The following is a 19518-nucleotide window of genomic DNA, read 5'->3' as shown; positions in this document are numbered from 1 at the left end:
GCCTTTCCTGTTCATTTCCTTCACTCATGCTGCCCAGATGTGACCCAGTTAGGACACATATCTGTGAGCAGTCACTATGCATCACTAAGATTCAGAAATCCACAAAGCCTCCTTATTCACCAAGGTTAGTCAACGTTCCAATTCCTGAAAAAGTTAGCAAAATCCTGCTGGCCATGAATTCCTGAGTGCTTGTCAAAAAATCCAACTCTAACGTTCTGAGCATAAACGCCCAGCGTGATACCTTTGTGTCCCAAAACACATTTCACAATCCTTGTTTCTTTTCAAAATTGTATGTTATTCAGCGACGAGAGGGGAACATGCTGTTCTAAGTCATGAATTCAGAGCTTAAGTGGAAAAACTTCTCTTCGAACCTTATTTTCACATCTCCCTTAAGATACTTTATTGCGAACTTGGCTGCTCCAAAAAAGCACAAAAGAAGACTAGAATTTTTGGTTTGGATGATAACTTATTGACTATTTTATCTTGCCGTTAGTAATGGGACCAAACAATATGAGATCATGCTCCTTGTTAGTTGAAAGATTATCAGCCAAGAGAAGGAGAGTGCCGAACGAAAAAGAGCATGAGTTTGGGGCTGAACGGCCCTCCGTTCCAGTCTTAGTCTGGCACCTACTAGCTCTGTGACACCAAAGAGACTGCTGTCTTCTCTATGCCTTTTCATTTTCATTCTAGAAATGGCAATAAAAATCTGTCCTGTGAGCTTGATATGTGACAGAAGATACATATAAACTTCTAGGCATATAATAAACATTATTATTCATGAAAAAATGGAGATCTAGAGTGATAACAACAAAATTAGGTGACTCTAACTTTGAATGGTCTTTAGTAATTGGGGATGAAGGAAACATGGAGAAAATGGAAGAGGGGCCCGATGAGCTCCCTGCCTTTCCTGAAAGAGAGGTTCTTGGGTGTGAACATGCCTATGGGGGAGGGGAGCAGCAAGTCTGGGAGATTCTGGGTCGGGGCAGTTGAGATGGGAGGAAACAAGCTTCAGGTGAGGAACTACGGAGTGTCAGGAACTTCGCCTACAGTATCCCTCAGAACAGACCTACGAGACATCTACGGTTTTCCTGGAGACTCAAAGAGGTCAATTACCTTTGTTTCAGATCAGACAGTGAATCACAGCACAGACTTCCTAACTTATCAATATTAAGGACTTTATACAACAATTCACTGCTGACATCTCTACTTTCCAAGATTTTCCCAGCTGGTCAAGAGAAAAGCCACGCTTTTACTTCCTGCGACCTAGCAGATGATGTACTCCAAAGGGTCCTTTCACTGTAAGACAACCTCACACTTATTAAAGCTTACTTTTCTATGCTTTCTTGGGCTTGAAGAAATATCGGAAATCTCTAGGGCTCCCCCAGCCCTGCTACACACACGCACATGCACGCACACAGTGAGCTGAAGCTAAATTAAGGATGAAAGCACAAGTGAGCAGCTAGCCAGAACAAATGGGGGGAAAAGGGAAATTCTCCACGGTCAAATGCTTATGTCAGAAGGACCTTGAGGGTACTAAATCCTGAGCAATTTGCAAGGTAGAGATTCTGCATCCAAAAGCCCCAGCCACAAATCCTAGAAAGAGACCCCAGAAAAATCCTCTTGCTTCCTAATAGACACAATAACCACTATCTTAAGAAGAAAAAAAAAAGAATTACTCCAATATGGCCAGAAACAAAAATGCTCCTTGGAAGTCATATTTATGTACACATAATATCCAGACCTTTTTACTGGGCCTGGATGCCATACCATTGTCTATCGGACATCCTCTTCTGAATGTCCTGAGGCTCCCAGACTCAACAGATCCAATGATCTCCACTGCACCAACCACATCACTACCCTCTCCACGACCCGCTTTTCCTGGTCTCTTCCCTATTCAAGATAATTTCTTAAACCAGATCCTTAAAGGTCATCCTCTATTAGTCCTTTTCAGCCATAACCCACATGCAAAGCAGTCACCAGACTCTATTAATTCTCTCTTGTAGCTGTTATAATATCCCCTCTTGAACGTCACTTCCACCCTCCCCATGACTTCACTTCTCTCCCATGGTCTAGAGGTGATAGCAGAGAAGTTGTTCTCCTTTGCATCTAGCCCTAATTCCTTCGTATCTACTTTTGAAACTTCCATCACAAAAGATCTTCTAGGGGCGCGTGGGTGGCTCAGTCGGTTAAGCGTCCGACTTCAGCTCAGTCATGATCTCACAGTCTGTGAGTTCGAGCCCCGCGTCGGGCTCTGGGCTGACGGCTCAGAGCCTGGAGCCTGCTTCCGATTCTGTGTCTCCCTCTCTCTCTGCCCCTCCTCTGCTCATGCTCTGTCTGTCTTTGTCTCAAAAATAAAAATAAAAAACATTAAAAAAATGTATAAAAAAATCTTCTGTATGCAGTTTGCTCATTTCCATTTTAAACCCCTCCAATAAGGCCATGTCATTTACGAGACAAAGGTCAAACTCATGGCAGGAAAGGTCCTTCATGATCTGCTGTCTCAACTCTTGTCATTCCTTCCTTCATATTTCACGCTCCAATTTTGTAAAAGCTACTCTTTGTGCATCAGGGGCCTCTGAAGAGGCTTCTGCCGCTGCTCTCAGTCCCCTCAGCTGAACACTCTGCTGCGTGACAACGTTCTCTCGTATTTCAAAGCACAGCTCTGATACTGTTTTCCATAGCAGGCATTCTGTGTCCCTGAATTTCTGGGCAGAGACTGACTGAGTTTTCCATCTTGGAAACTTCAGTTACTCTACCCACTTGACAACATGGCAATCTGGTCTGTCATCTTTTGTGCCTTTGAGGGCAGAGACTCTCCTAGTTCTCTCTGGGCTCCTCATACCCATCACGGGGTCAAGAATCCAGCAGATGATAAATATTCTTCAGTGAATGAACGAAGGCAACACAAGTGAACCGGCAAACTGACTGCCACCCAGAAGTGGCACGCTTTTCCCTTCTCTTCTGCAGTGGTGACGTCCTTCGCTACATTAGAGGGCAGGAGGGAGACAGGATCAGGAAGACTAGCTTCTGGTTCTGTCTGGGTTGAGGATTTGCTTTACTGGCATGGGGGCTTCTCTACCTGGTGGCCCCAATGGTGGGCAGCCTCTGTTCCTTCCTGTTGGCTAACTAGCGCCGAAGCGTAATTTTCAAAAAAGTTAAAAGTGTCTTTTGTGTACATAAAAGATGAACACGTTGGAGATATTATCCAACTCACTAACTAGCGAGGGAATTGGTTTTAAGAAGGATTTGAAAAATGCATATGCAGTAAGATATGCTGAAATGAATTTTCTTTTCTTAAAGTTTACTTTTGAGAGAGAGAGAGAGAGAGAGAGCAGGGGAGGGGCAGAGACAGAGGGAGAGAGAGAATCCCAAGCAGGCTCCATGCTGTCAGCATAATCTGACACAGGGCTCAAACCCACTAACAATGAGATGATGACTTGAGCCGAAGTCAAGAGTCAGACACTTAACCGACTAAGCCCCCCAGACGACCCTATAACGAATTTATCTTATAGGGCTATGAAATGTAATGTTTGGGGTTGTCTCTTCTACAAGGCAGAAATAAATTATATTTATTTTTTTATTTTAGAAAGTGAGAGAGAGTACGAGCAGGGAAGGGGCAGAAGGAGAGAGAGAGAGAGAGAGAGAGAGAGAGAGAGAGAGAGAGAATGAATTCCTGACATGGGGCTCGATCCAACAACCCCAGGATCATGACCTGAGCTGAAATCAAGAGTCAGAAGCTCAACTGACTGAACCACCCAGGAGCCCCTCAATTAAATTTCTAAGAGGTAACATTTATTTGCATTGCTACAGAAAGGAACAATTTGCATTATTGCCATTTTTATACTATTTCTATCTTTACAGATTTATGGATAGCCTGGTCGGTGCCAAGTCAGAGGTGCTCACCCTCGTAAAATCAGCTGTCCTCCAGAGGATCTACTAGACAATGTGAATCACTGTATCGTAAAGACAATCATCATTTCCAAGTCTTGGGTATTTGCTCTCTGTCATTAGCAAGATAACACTACTACATTTCCCAAAGCAAAATGATACTCCGTGGACTGGACAAAGAATCCTTATGATGTATTAAAGACCTTGTAACTGAGAGGTCAAGTGGAGGTACAAAGTGGTACAGAGTGGGTACTTTGATTTTTCTCCACGTAATGATTTTAAAAGGCAGGGTTTGTGGTGGTTAATAACACAGATTCTGGAGTCAAACTGACTGGCTTTGAATTTCACCTCCAAGACTGTGTAGCCTCAGGCGAGTTGGGTTTACCTCTCGGTGCCTTGGTCTTTTCATTGAAACAAAAGAGAAAGACAGCATTTGCCTGGAGCTTGGGACGAAAGCAGTGAGGCGTGTGTGTGTGTGTGTGTGTGTGTGTGTGTGCGCGTGCACGCACGCGCATGCATCACTTAGAACAGTGCCTGGCACACGGTTCCCATTCTAAGGATTTGTTAAACAAAATTTAAAGATGCAGCACAAACAGAGGTAGAGGGAGGAAGGGTCCACCTGTAAATCTGTGGAGGCATTTGTCACGAGTGCCGCTGAGACTGAGAAGGGCACGTTCTTGGCTTTTACTCCAACACACTCATCTGTTAAGGGAAATGGCTGCCCCTGAATTACCTAAGGCCAAAGACAATCCAACCCAGATACCACTGTTTTCTTTTGATGTTAATCCCATGGGGAAGTTTCTTCTTTTTAAGGATGTCCAGCGTGTAGTTTGCTGAGGGGAAATAACATTCCTTCTCAGAATGGCTTGACCCTGTGCCTTGCAAAGACAATGCCAGGATTATTATACTCAAAAAGCACTTACTAGAGAATGGATCTAAGCCCCGAAGGACAGAGAACTCCATCCCCATCTAGAATCGATCTGCTCCTCATATTTTCTGACCTCAGTTCCTCCCACTAATCAAAACGGATCATCTGAGCTTAAATGGGATTCACTATTGCTTGGATCTTGCCATCAGCAGTGATGGTGTGCAAATAAATGGAAAGCTACAAGCATTCCACAAACCCGTATCATACGAATTGGAACTTTAACATGCGTATATGCAATCCAGAAATAGGGAAATTGTGGGTCAAGGCAGCGAACAAAATCGACACTAGGCAGAACAAGCTACCAGCGTGACGTGCTCATCGTGTATCTTGTTTTCTCAATGAATAAAAACCTTGAAAGAAGGTAACACTTTCTAATACTTTTTACTAAATTTGGGGAAGCTTAGATTTAATGCCTTGTCAAGGTGACACAGTAATTACAAGGCCCACACGGGGAGACTTGAGCCACAGTGGGAATCACAGGAGACCAGGAAGTTCCCATTACATCTTTTCTCTCCAGGCGCATGGTCGTACACTGGGCGTGCCCCTCGGGGTCACACGCAGTCCAGAGAATGCTTTCCTGCCTTGAGACCAGGGATTTAGGTAGCCTTAGATAAGTGGCCAAGGCAAATATGACCTCTCCCATTTGCCATATTCCCATTCACACCTCAGTCATGTAGAGACTCTTTATTTAGGAGTAGGTCCAAAACTATTTTCAAAATACAGTTTTTCATGAAAAAATTCCCAGAAACCAAATACTTTCTTTCAAAGTTTTTATTTGAGCAAAAGAAAAAATATATATATCTATGTATACTTCATATACGATTTAGAAAAGTCAACACTGACAACAGAATAAAATAACATTGTCACCATAATTATATAATTTATTTATATATTACTTACATTAATTGTCATTTCCTGGTATATTCTATTTTTACTCCAAAAGAATTAAAAAAATGTACTTGTTCAAACCTTTAATGGCCACAGAAACAAATTATTTCTTAATATTAGTTAAGGCAAAGAAATCATGATAATGTCTCAGTTGTGGGATGGTCAGGGACCAAGATAGTCTATGGCCCCTTGAAGGTGTCTGTTTTGAAGCTGAAAAGTTGAATCAAGTAAAAATTGACAGTGAGGGTTTTCAAAATCGAAAAATCTTACGCAATTTGTATGACCATTTACGTGTATGATCATTTATCTCTGGCCTATAGACTTTACCTTATTTTATGAAATGCACCAGCATGCACTGGTACGCTGGCCACAGAGCAAGTAAGCAATAAATTCTTATTTAACTGAAGTGAATTGACCAACATTACTAATTACACCCTTCCTAACAACCTAACTTGATATCGTGTTTCAGCCTTTTGGTGACACGATGGGATAGGACATCATATTCCGATACATCAGATCCTTGGAAGAAATAGTAGTGTCCTGAAAACGAAAACACATTGAACAGCTTAAATCCCCACTTGCATTTTTTAAAAAAAGAAGGTAACACACATCTGTGTTTTTACAGAATATCTTATTAGACCAGACTTTATAGATGGTTTATATTAGACATTTGAGAATATAAACGTTGGGTCCTGGCACTGGGTATCCTGTCCCTGGATATGTGTTTATCATCATTTCACTATTAAGTATCTTCAGTAATTTTATTGAGAAGATTGCTTGGTCTTAGAAACTGACTATTAAGAGGTGAGTTTTTGAAAGGTCACACTCCAGGTGGAGAACTCAGAGTGAGAGGGAAAACACTGGGCCCAGGCAGGGCACACGGAGGCCTCGATGGAGAAGTAAGACAGACAGGGGCATTGGCATAGAAGCCAAATGCCTTGGCCCAGCCAACAATTTGCTTAGGCTGACCTTGCCTGAGGATATTCCTCAACACAAACGCAAACAAGCTCAGCGTTTTTTTTTTTTTATCCCACCCTTAGCCCTGCTCCATGAAAACCCAGAAAGGGTGGAGGGGGCTGCCAGGAAGGGAAAAAAATGCAAGGCACAAATAAGTGTGTGAGTCCAGCTTGCCCAAGTCTTGCCATGTGCTCACTTGCACAACTGCAAAGCTTGATGGGAACAGCAACTCCAGAGACTCAGACACATAGATGCGGCAACAACCATATGCTCCCACCTGCTAGACCACCCTAGAAATAAACTGTTGGTTCTAGCTCCCTCATTCTTCAAGCCTACCGATTCTCAACTAAGCAGACTATGAATTTTCTATCTGTGGCCCTGTGGAGAGATTCAGGGTTCTGTTCTTTTCTGATTTGATTCCACATCCTCTGACCTTGGAGCCTTTATAATCTTCAGTGTTTTAAAAAGGGATTCCCATAATCTACTTACTGTTATTATAGTAGACTGCATCGATTTTAGGCCCAATGCCCGGAAAGGCTTTGGTAATGAATTTGGGATAACCGGGGTCCATGAGTTGTCTCCTCTCATTGTACCTGAGCAAAAAAACAATCAGTAGGACCTCCATTGAAAAATGGATTTCATGATGTAGACCTTGATATTTTATGACATGAACCACAAAACCCACCTATTCTCTCTTGAAAGGCTTTTTCTGAACAGGCTTAAACTGCGCTGATAAGAAGATCAAAGACCTAAGCAGTTCACTGATTTATTCCTAGTCCCCACAGGACTCGGACCCTAGGAGTCCCAATTTCTGGTCAGGAACTTCCCTCGCTCCTGCGCAAGGCGTGCACCAGGACCTGGTCTTGCGTTACAGAGCCAGACTGTCTAATTTCTTGTTAGGGAAGACCTTGCAGGATTTGCTGTCACTCAGAAGATGGTCTCCTCATTTTGTCTTCCTGGGTCCAAGGTTATAAAAAGGAATCTGAAAATACCCACACTCCCTAAAGAGACTGTGTAAATTCTGGGTCTCGTACATTATACCACTATTTCCCAATGTGTCTGCACTATGATTAATAATGGAACATTTTATTTAAAGTGTTCCTTTAAAAAAAAAACACATCGTGTGCCATCTTACAAATCAGAATCCAGAAGTCCCGAGAACTGACCCAGGATGATAATTAACTATTCCAGACGTATGTTCTCTTGATCTCTCTTCTAGGAAGGTCAAGGATCCTTAGGAATTTAAATAGAAAAACTACCTACTGGAAAACCCCACTCCCTGCCCATTCCACAAATTTTAGGAGTCAAATAACCAATCATTAAAGCTCACCTCCAATATTGACTACCTACAAAGAAGTAGGTCTTATAGAGAAGTGGATTAAAAACAGCTGCATCAATTTTTTTCACAAAGTTAGGAAAGCCCAAAGAATGTACATTCTTGGGATAGAGTCGTTGTGGTCTTAAGTTGCTAATTACCCAATACTTATCATCTGTGAAGATAAAGAAAAAGAATACACTGGAGTCATATAAAAAGAGTCACAGAAACACCGACTCACTACAAACAATGTCATTCTTTATCCATAGTTCTAAAACATACTGCTCTTTGTTCTTGAACATGATTTGTCTCCAGTGGTTCTGTATATTTTTCACAAGTATTATGATCGATATTTGACAAACTTTTCCTGAAATTTTTACACATTACCTAGGTATTTAAGCTATTTTTGGCTCATAGTTAAAACTCACCATTAATTAGATCTGGGGTACTTTTTTCTATGTTTATAAAAATTAGTAGTATTTCCTTCATGTATTCTCTTCCTTGAAGTACACTCAATAGCAAACTAAACATGAGAGTTACCTTTAAAAAGAAAGACTTGATTTCTGTCTCCAATTTCATAAGCAGCTTGAATGCCAGATGGTAAGTTTGGCCAGAAAGAAGAAATTAAACTAATATTGCTCTTTGGACTCTCAGGATTCCTCCACCCAAAGTATCTGATGAAAAACATTTAAAACATGTTAAAAAATCACTGTAGACTCAAGAGCCATGAAATGTTCAGTGGGAATGACCTAAAGCAATGCTGTTTTTCAATATTCTTACATTCTGTTCCATGAATGTCTCTCTAGGAGCATGAGGAAAGGACCTTAATCAAGTCTTTCATAATAACAATGATCTGAATGGGCAAATCACCATATGGAAGCTTTGATACTTCAAGGGATCTAGGTTTTCATCTGCACCCACAATTCATTCACCAGTTTTGTAATCTAAATGAAGTTATTCAACCTAAATGTCCAGTTTTTGGATCTCAAAAATGGAGGATAACGAAACTGGAAATCATTTACAAGAAGAAAATTGGGAAAAAAAACCCCACAAATATGTGGAGCCTGAGTAAGATGCTACTGAACAACCAATGAAGAATGAAGAAATCAAAAAAGGAATTAAAAATTGCCTTGAGACAAATGAAAATGAAAACATAACAGTCTAAACTCTTAGGGAAGCAGCAAAAGCAGTTCTAAGAGGGAAGTTTATAGCGATATAGGCGTACCTCAAAAAAACAAGAGAAACCCCAAATAAACAATCTAACTTGACATCTAAAGGAACTAGAAAAAGAACAAAGACAGCTCAAAGCTAGTTAAAAGAAGGAAATAATAAAGATCAGAGTGGAAATACATGAAATAAAGACTGAGAAAAAATTTACCAGATCAATGAAAGTAAGATTTTGGCCTTTCAAAAGATAAACAAAATTGATAAGCCTTTATCCAGACTCACCAGAAAAAAAAAAAAGAGGGCTCACATAAATACATTCAGAAATGAAAGGGAAGTTACAATGGATTCCAAAGAAATACAAACAATCACAAAAGACTACTATTAACAATTATGTGTGAACAAATGGACAACCAAAAGAAATGGATATAATTTCTCAGAAACATACAATCTTCCAAGACTGAATCAGAAAGAAATAGAAAATTTGAACAGACGCTACCAGAAATGAAACTGAGTAATCAAAAGCTCTCAAGAAACAAAAATCCAGGATCAGGCAGTTTCAAAGGTGAATCCTGCCAAACAATGAAAGAAGACTTAATACCTACCCTTCTCAAATTATTCCAAAAAAAAAAAAAAAATGAAGGGGAAGGAATGCTCCCAAACTCATTCTACAAGGCCAGCATTACTCTGATACCAAAATCAAACAAATGCACTACAAAAAAAGAAAATTACAGGACAATATTCCTGATGAACATAGATACAAAAATTCTCAACAAAATATTAGTAAGCCAAATTCAACAATACATCAAAAGGATCATACACCACCATCCAGTGGAATGTATTCCAAGGATGCAGGGATGGTTCAATATCCACAAATCATTGCAATACATCACATGAACAAAACGAAGGCTAAAAAGCATATGATCGTTTCAATAGCTGCAGAAAAATAATTGGACAAAATTTAACAGTGATTCACGAGAAAAACTCTCAACAAAATGGTTATAGAGGAAATATATGTCAACATAATAAAGGCCATGCATGGCAAACCCAGAGCTAGCATTATACTAAATGGTGAAAACAGAAAGCTTTTCCTTTACCATCAGGAACAAGACCATGAAGTTCACTCTTATTGGAAGTCCTAGTCACAGAAATTAGGCAAGAAAAAAAAGGGGGACATCCAAATTGGAAAGGAAGAAGTAAAACTGTCACTATTTGCAGATGACATAATACTACCTATACAAAACCCTACAGACACCACCAAAAAACCGGTACAACTAATAAGTGAACATAGTAAAGATTCAGGATAAAAAACCAATACACAGAAATCTGTTGTGTTTCTGTACATTAATAATAAACTATCAGAAGAAATTAATAGTGCATTCCAATTTATAATTGTATCAAAAAAATAAAGTACTTCAGAATAAATTTTGCCAAGGAAGTGAAAGACCTGTACTCTGAAAACTTTTAAGATACTAATGAAAGAATTGACGATGACACAAATAAATGGAAATCTATTCCATGCTCGTGGATTGCAAGAGGAAATATTACTAAAATATCCATACTATCCAAAGCAATTTACAGATTCAGTGAGATCTCTATCAAAATAGTTACATCACTTTTCACAGAACTAGAACAAAGACTCTTAAAATCTGTATGGAACCACAAAAGATCCTAAGCAGCCAAAGCAAACTTGAGAAAACAAAGCTGGAGGTAAAATGCTCCAGATTTCTATACTACACAGAAAAATTAATCAAACCAGTATGGTGTTAGACAACAACAGTCACAGAGATCAATAAACAGAATACAGGGAGCAGAAATAAACCCACACTTATATGGTCAATTAATTTATGACAAAGGAGCTGAGAACATACAACAGGGAAAGGACAGTCTCTTCAACAAATGGTGTCAGGAAAACTGGACAGCTACATGCAGAAGAATGAAGCCAGGCCACTTTCTCACACCACATACAGAAAAAAAGTCAAAATGGATTTTTCTGTAGAACCTGAAACCATAACACTTCTAGAAGAAAACATAGGCAGTGAGCTCTTTGACACTAGCTTTAGAGATTTCTTTTTTTTTTAATCTGTCCCCTCACACAAGGACAACAAAAGCAAAAATGGACAAGTGGGACTGCATCAAACTAAAAACCTTTTGTACAGTGAAGGAAACCATCAACAAAAGGAAAAGGCAAACTATTTAATGGGAGACTCTTGCTGGAGATATATCCAATAAAATGTTAACATCCAAAATATATAAAGAACTCATACAACCTGATATTAAAAAAAAAATCAATCTGATAAAAAAAAAAATAGAGGCCTGGCACAGATATTTTTCCAGAGAAGACCTACAGATAGCCAACAGAGACATGAATAGATGCTCAACACCACTAACTATCAGGAAATGCACATAAAACCACAACGAGCTATGACCTTACTCCTGTCGAAATGACTGTCATCAAAAAGACAAGAAATAACACATGGTGGTGAAGATGTGGAGAAAAGGAAGCCCTCAAGCACCGTTGGTGGGAATGCAAATTGGTGCAGCTACTCTGGAAAATAGTCTGGAGCCTCTTTACAAAGTTAGTTATAAAAAAATGCCATATGACCTACCAGCTCCACTTCTAAGTATTTATGCAAAGCACACAAAACGCTCATTAGAAAAGACATACGTACCCTTACGGTCATTGCGGCATGATTCACAATAGCCAAGATACAGAAGCGACTTAAACGTCCACTGATAGATGAATGGATAAAGAAGATGTGGTAAGTATACAATGGGATACCGGCCACAAAAAAAGAATGAAATCTTGCCATTAGCGACAACACGGGGGGCCTAGAGCATATCAGGCTAAGCGAAGGGAGTCAGGCAGAGAAAGAAACATCATGTGATTTCACTTAGATGTGGGGTCTACAAAACAACAAAAACAAATGAACAAACACAACAGAAGAGAAGCAGACTCACAGATACAAACTGATGGTTGCCAAGGGGAGTCAGTCAGGGGTAGACAAAATAGCTGGAGGGGATTCAGAGGCACAAACTTCGGTGATGAAATAAGTAAGACACAGACAGGTAATGTACAGCATAAGGAATGCAGTCAATAATGTTGTAAGAACTCTAAGTGGTGACAGATGGTAACTAGCCTTATTCTGGTGACCTTTGGTAAGATACATAAATATCAAATTACTGTGTTGAGCACGTGAAACTAATACGGTGTTGTATGTCAATTACTCTTCCATTTAAAAAATGGAGAATATTTGTCCCGTCCATCAAATACTAATTTTCTCCACTCCTCATACCTCCAATACCTGCTTCCATCTATGCTCTAAGGCAGAAACCATTAAGTTATCCTGGAATTACTTTCTCTGTAATCAAGACTTTTAATAGGTACTGTCACACCTGTAGTCCCAGACTTAACCATTTTTACCTGTGATTAAAATAGCCTTGTTCCACTTCTTCCTGTCTTGTCTTTCCTCACCCCAGATTCGTACTGTAAATCCTTTTTTTTTTTTTTTTTTTTTTTTTACTTACTAATCTTATCATTAAACACAAATGCAATCACACCATTCTCTTCCTTCAAAACCTTCAGGCTGTCTACTTCCTACAGAATTCAGTCCAAGTCCCTCTTCATTTTCATCTACGTCATTCTCCATCATTTTCCACGATTCTCTGACCAAAAAAAAAATTATAAATCCAAGGACAGAGCCTCCCATATTGGCTAGATGTAAGGAGGATTCTTATACCTGTCTTTAAAGAAAATGATTTTATTTCCCACAGTAGTGGCAGCGTCAAGACTCAGAATGGGGTTGCAGGTGGCCGATTCTGTACTGTCAGGATGTGATGGGGGTTGGCGCCTTTCTGGACCTCCTGTAAAACACATTTCAAGAAGCATTAGGGGAAAAAATTGCATTTTAGCTGCTAAAGGGAAGAATCATTCTTTTACAACATTCACTTTTCGGGATGAGAAATGCATAAAAAGCAACTTAGGATTCTTATAATATTCACAGGAAGCATATAATAAAGATCTTTCTCCCATGTGGTTGCAACATCATGGGAGGAGAAAAATCTGATCACTCCAGTTTTCCTGTTCCGGTCCGATTATTTCTCTGTGTGCCTTCATCAAAGACAATGGTATGTTGGACAGAAAGAACACGCTTGAGGCCAGAAGACTCAGAATCTGCCCGTCACTGGCATTAGCACACCGGGTCTCTGTGCTTTTCTGTAAAATGAAGATAATATCTGGGTGACCTACCTCACAGGGTTTTCAGGGGGCTCAAGAGAAAAGATCCATGTTAAAGTTTTTTTCAGATGCAGATATTATGAGACTATTCATGAGAGTGAGTATCTTTGTGAAGCAAAATGGTAAAGAAATTCAACTCACCATAGAGAGACTGAATACCACGTACGTCATCAGAAGAGAGGCGAAAGGTGTTGGGGTCAACGTAACTGTAAGTAGGGAACATTATGGCTTTTGGATCACTGGAATGGCCAAGACCCAAGGAATGGCCAAGCTCATGAACAGCAACTAGGAACAAGTTTGTGCCTAAGAGGAAATCAGAGGGGGGAAAAGAGCAGTGAAAGATATTTGCATCCAGAAGACAATGACACAACTGAAATCTGACACAATGAAAGGGGACGCATTTGCGAATACTTTACTTATTTCCTTTCTCTCTTACATAAGGTTTTTTGATGTCAGGACTATTGACTTTATAGGCCAGATAATCCCTTGTTGTTAGGGCTGTCCTGTGTATCACAGATGTCTAGAAATCTCTGGGTTTGCCACTTAAAATTCTTTCTTGTTTTTTAACATTTATTCATTTTTGAGAGAGAGATAGAGAGCGTGAGCAAGGGAGGGGCAGAGAGAGGGGGACAGAATATCTGAAGCAGGTTCTGTGCTGACAGCAGAGAGCCCCTTGCGGAGCTCGAACCCACAAACTGCGAGATCATGACCTGAGCCAAAGTCGGATGCTTAACCGACTGAGTCACCCAGGTGCCCTCGGGTTTGCCACTTAATTCAAGTAGCACACTCCCTCCACTTTGACAACCAAAAATGTCTCTCCACATCATCAAATTTCCCGTTGGGGGCAAAAAGGATCACAGCAGCAGCTCACATGGCATGTGTTCTGTCGTGAACACTTCCAGAATGTTGTCTTGTAGCTGTGTTTACTGGTTCTCACCACTTCTACAACATTCCCTTTCCATTCTGCAGGTACGCTTGATCAGACTTCAGTGGATATGGAAATATCTTTACTAACCATCCTTTACTAAACCCAAATAAAAGGCCAAATTAAGTTCCAGGTCCTCTGAGCCACCAAGGAATGTATCATACCCTGTCTGTTCCTTGCGAAACTTGAAAGGAAGCCAGCACTCAGTCTATTTACGGACGAGGACACAGTATCAGCAAGATTAATGGACCAAATTAAGGGCTTGAACCAAGAATCCAATCTAAATGTCTTGGCTCAAAAGCTCCTTTTTTTACTATACATGACTCAAAATGAAGGCAAAGTCTATGCTTACAATGTAGACACAGTGACGTCACCAAGTTACAGTCTCACCTGTTCATTTTTTCTGTATGTTCTAGAGAGATGCACATTTGTAGGGAAGAGAGAAGGGGCGTGTCCTTTCTCTCACATTTCTCAGTTTTCAGAAGATTTCACTAGCCCTGGACTGTTATGATTTTTTTTTAAATCTCTGTTCTACTCCCATGCCTTCATTTTTATCTTTCTTTTTCTACGGCACAACTGAAGCTCAGAAAAATAGATTTTCCCAGAGTCACACGCCATTTAGCTGCAGGGTGTGGCCAGTACCCAAGAGTGAGCATCTCGGGGGGGGGGGGGAGTCTTCAGGAACACAGACCCCCTAAGCATTCCCTCTAACACTGGGCTGAGCAACTAACTCACTTCTCTCCAATAATGAGAAAGAACCAAAGACTGTCATTCTCTGCATTCTGCCTAAAACCGGGAAAAGTAAACAAAACCTATTACACTTTGACCTAAATCCTAAATTTATCCTAGTCTCCATCCCTGTAATGTGTTGCACACAAGACCACCACCGGTCCTTATCTCAAAATCCCGGGTGTCTGTCTGTCCTCTGTTTCCCACTCCATTGTGTGCTTTTTGTCTCAGTGCAAAACTCCTCTTCTCGATAAAGAACTTAATAAGCCTTGGGGCATGCATCAGACTAAAACAAACAGCCTTTCTGGTCTGTAAAAATATTGCCATCCAATGCATGTAGTATCGGCCAGAGAGAGGGGGATGCTGAGAGGAGCTCATTCTTGAAGATCTTCTCTCCAATGACTTCCCTCGTGAGTCAGTCATACAGCATAGAATTTCCCACAGAGAGATTAGGAAGGCTTGTGATAGGATGGTTTGAATTTTCCAATGGGTAGTGATTCCTTCAAACAGGGGAGAGTAGTTGTTCCTCTTCCCCAACTGCCTGAGAGGGATGGTGAGTTACAGCCTCCTCCGTAAATACACACAAGGTATCGCTTTGTTCAAGGGTCAGCTGGGCATCCTGAAATTTCTATCCCGGAAGCTCAGGAGACTATGTGACCATATAACCTTGTGTTTTGCGACAGGCATTTCTAAACTTTCTATTATAGAACTTCATCTTTCTGCGCCACTAGAAACCTAAGGAAACGTCAGCATATGATGACATGTGTGGATGACCACGTACGTGAGGACTGCTGTATGCCCAGGGTTGGCATCTGCTTTTGCTGGACTTCACGGACTGTGCCGTCAAGAACTGACCGCCTAAATGCTTTTACCTTTCCAAACTATGGATTCTCAGCTTCCTGAGTTCACACTCCGGGTGAGCTTTTATTTTTGCCTACCTCTGTAGTTTGCAGTCCAGGTTTCAGCCTCGTCAAAATGTGTGTCTCCCCCAATACCGGGTCCGGGTCCGAAAGCATGGGCTATGATTCCCCCTCTGCCGTCGAAAGGATTGAAGTCTCCATGAGCTTTTGAAAGAGTAAAGACAATTAGTCCTTCTTTACAGACAACAGGTCGTGCCAATGACACAGATGAAAGAAGTCCACCTCCTTTACCTCCAGATGCAAATCCGATCATAATGTCAGCCTCTCCTGAGTGAATTTTCCTGAATTTCAGGGGAGTCACATCACTCCATACTTGAAAAGCTTTTTGGATGGCATAGTCAACATCTGCAGGCTTCATGTCAGGAGTGTAACTGTTGATTCTGTATGAGAGGGAGAGGGAGAGGGAGAGGGAGAGGGAGAGGGGAGAGGGGAGAGGGGAGAGGGGAGGGGGGGGGGGAGGGGGGGGGAGGGGGAGAGGGAGAGGAAGAGGGAGAGGGAGAGAGAGAAATATATGGGAACCATGTGTTAGTTCTTATTGTGACACCTCACTTCTGTCTGCATCGCTGGAGAAAGAATCTTCTCGTAAATCGATACTCTGGATAACCAAACCCCACATCATTAACTACTAAAACATGTATCCTTGGACAGCTTCCTCCTGAAACAGAATCTAACTGGATTTCTTCTCGCTTATGATTTATGGGTTTTCTCTGCGAAGGACTTACATTCATAGAAGCCTATGCCTTTTGTCCCCACTCCCAGACGTCTGGATTTATCCATCTTGACTATCCTATAAAATGCTCTCCTGTCTCTTGTTTATCATAGATATAGCTTAATTCTCCTTTTATTTGAAGGCTTTCTACTCTGCTCTGGGTGGACAAGCCAAACAGTCCCTCTTTGAGTGAACAATCCCCCCTTCCAGAAAGAACGAATTTTAACACAGGGATGGCGTTGACAATCGAGAGAGGCTTCTCACCTACTCTCAGACTTGGGGCTATATCTAAATGGTTCAGGCTTCTGGAAGTCAGACCTCAGGGAAAGGAGAAAACCACCACGACGTTACCTGTAGGTGAGAAAGCGTTTCCTCCACACTGGCCTCCCTGCCAGTGTCCTGAACTCGTGGACATCAGGCACCCCACATCGGGGCATGTGCATCATGTCCAGAGTAGAGGCGTCCAGTCTCCCAGTCACTTTCAGCCCCAAGAACTGCTGCATTTCCTGAAGTTTATTCTTCATCAGGTTCGGACTGACTTTCATTTTTGTCACTGGAACTCCATCCATGACAAAACCGTAAAAGGTTTCCAGGTACCTCTGGAAAGATGTACTTCGTTAGACGCTCTACTTTAGTTAGACGTTCTACTACACAGAAAGGTTTCTGAGGCACCTCTGTATATATGACTGAACGGTACACTGATGCTTCCGAACCAGGTATCAGACAATTAATTATAATGAGAAAAAAATCTTTATTTTCTGTGCCGTCAAGGTGAGTCATAAACCATTAGCGATTTTGATTGCTGGAAGCCCACTGAAAACACCTTGATGTCTCCTTACCTTTCTGAACGGGCTTCTATTTTTTTAAAATGTATTTCAGCATCTAGCACATCACAGCATCAAGTAAAGAGCAAGACCTTCATTGTCAGGATGCACAAATTATTAGTTTAAGTTGGGATAAAATTTTCCTGCTTACAAATCCAAAGCTCAACAAAATGGACAACCACGACAAATTCAAAGTGAAAAGAGTCTTGGAAAACGGGGAGAGCATCCAAACTCAGAGGAAAGAGGCAAATGGAAAAAAAAATCCTGTTTTTTATTTTTAATTTTTTTTAACGTTTATTTATTTTTGAGACAGAGAGAGACAGAGCATGAATGGGAGAGGGTCAGAGAGAGGGAGACACAGAATCTGAAACAGGCTCCAGGCTCTGAGCCATCAGCACAGAGCCCGACGCGGGGCTCGAACTCACGGACCGCGAAATCATGACCTGAGCCAAAGTCGGCTGCTTAACCGACTGAGCCACCCAGGCGCCCCAAAAAATCCTGTTTTAAAAAAAAAGCTCATGAAGAAACAGCTGGGATGACTGAAGGTAACAAGTCGTCTTGAAAGATCATGGCGGGCGGAAGCGGTTAAATAATGAAGCCACTGTTTAAACCTCAGATCGTTAAATGACATTAAACGACGATTGTAAAACACAGACCAGATGTACGACTCCAATTATTTTTTAACTAAAACTCTTTGGCCACAGCTTTTTAGCAAAAGAAACAAAGTCATCCCCCAATTTTATAAAACTTTCAAAACCAGTACTTCTCCTACATTCGTCTTTGGCAAAGAAAAATACAGTGTTCAAAGCAAAGAGCCGCCTAAACCAGTTTGCAACTAGTCCGTGTCAAGAGAAAACTGGTCAATGAGATCAATTTTGAAGACAAAAGTCAGGCTGCGTAAATGCTGTGGGGTCAGTACTTACTTCAGCGAAGAGCACATCATTCTCCTCAGAGCCTGTGGAGTTAGTCAGAGGAACGGCTCCAGAGGCAGTGGCCTGTAGGACCAGCATCAACAGAGGAAACTTCATTCTCCACTTCTGAAGGGTTCTCCCCAACTAACCCTGTTCCTCCTCCGTGCAAAGTTCCTCAAATGTCCCTGCTTATATAGCCCTTAGGCCCTGTTCTGTGAATATGAAATCCTGAGTGACTCACAGTTGATATCATCCCTTGACTTATCTCAAAAACCCGCAAACACAAGCACAGATATTTTTCTAGGACCAACAATGGGTCAATTAGCACCGAACTCATGACTCAGGCAATTCAGAGTATATTTCCTCAAAATAAAGAGGCCCTATGAAATAAGGCATTATATGAGGACCACTAAGCACTACAATGTTACAGTAACTTAGAAACTTATGTCTAGAAAGCTCAGTGTCTGAATTTTTGCTATAATAATTTCCTTATATTTATTATAGGCAAAATAAGCTTTTTAAAAAACATGTAAAAAGTTGGATGCATAAAGGCCTTTTTTCTAACTTGGAAGAATCCTCTCCAAGCTGAGTCTAGCTCCCTACAGAACCGTGATGTATGGAGACATCGTGTTGAACAAGGAAAAGTCCGTAACATCACGATGCTTTGATGTTTTGTTCTGTGTGCAGGCTGTGGAGACAGATCCCAGAGGCGGATCCCGTGCCTCCCTAACTGGCTGGAGTCAGCAGCTTAAGGTCAACTGTGTAGGGGGAAACGTTTGCTCCCGGAATTGATCTCCCTCTCCGCTCAGCTCCCCCCTTTTCCCTTGATGTGGTTGCTCTGTTCGCACAGCATCTGCCTCTCAGTCAGTAGGGAATGCTCGAAGACGAGCATTAGATTCCGTCTAAGAATCCAGGAATAAACCACGATGGTGGAAGCGTGAGCGGTGGGGCTGTCCCCCGATTCTGTGTGAACAGTCTGGTGGTTGAGGGGTCGCATGACACTGGGTTAGGGTTCAGCCATTGCTGTCACCCACCTCCCAGTGGGTCCCCAGCACTTCCCTGAGGCTGATGCTCCGGGAAAACAAGGGATCTGTCTGCCCTACAGCCAGCATCCCACCTCCAA

At 41.4% G+C, this 19518-nt stretch overlaps 1 protein-coding gene across 1 annotated transcript; it reads right to left on the bottom strand.

Annotated features, from left to right (window-relative positions):
• Positions 1-5578: 5578 nt before the first annotated feature.
• On the bottom strand, positions 5579-18548 carry MMP12 (matrix metallopeptidase 12). Its single transcript, XM_049614255.1, has 10 exons — positions 18408-18548; positions 17012-17259; positions 16183-16331; positions 15970-16095; positions 13519-13680; positions 12881-13004; positions 8517-8650; positions 7992-8151; positions 7151-7254; positions 5579-6244 (listed from the first exon to the last, which is right to left on the bottom strand). Exons 1-10 carry the CDS (start codon positions 18510-18512, stop codon positions 6144-6146), a joined length of 1413 nt encoding a protein of 470 aa, XP_049470212.1. The 5' UTR covers positions 18513-18548; the 3' UTR covers positions 5579-6143.
• Positions 18549-19518: the final 970 nt, after the last annotated feature.

This window comes from Panthera uncia, chromosome D1 (assembly GCF_023721935.1).
Source record: "Panthera uncia isolate 11264 chromosome D1, Puncia_PCG_1.0, whole genome shotgun sequence".
Classification (NCBI taxonomy): Eukaryota; Metazoa; Chordata; class Mammalia; order Carnivora; family Felidae; genus Panthera; species Panthera uncia.
The sequence above is the reverse complement of the archived record's forward strand: the minus strand, read 5'-3'. Positions and strand labels throughout refer to the sequence as shown.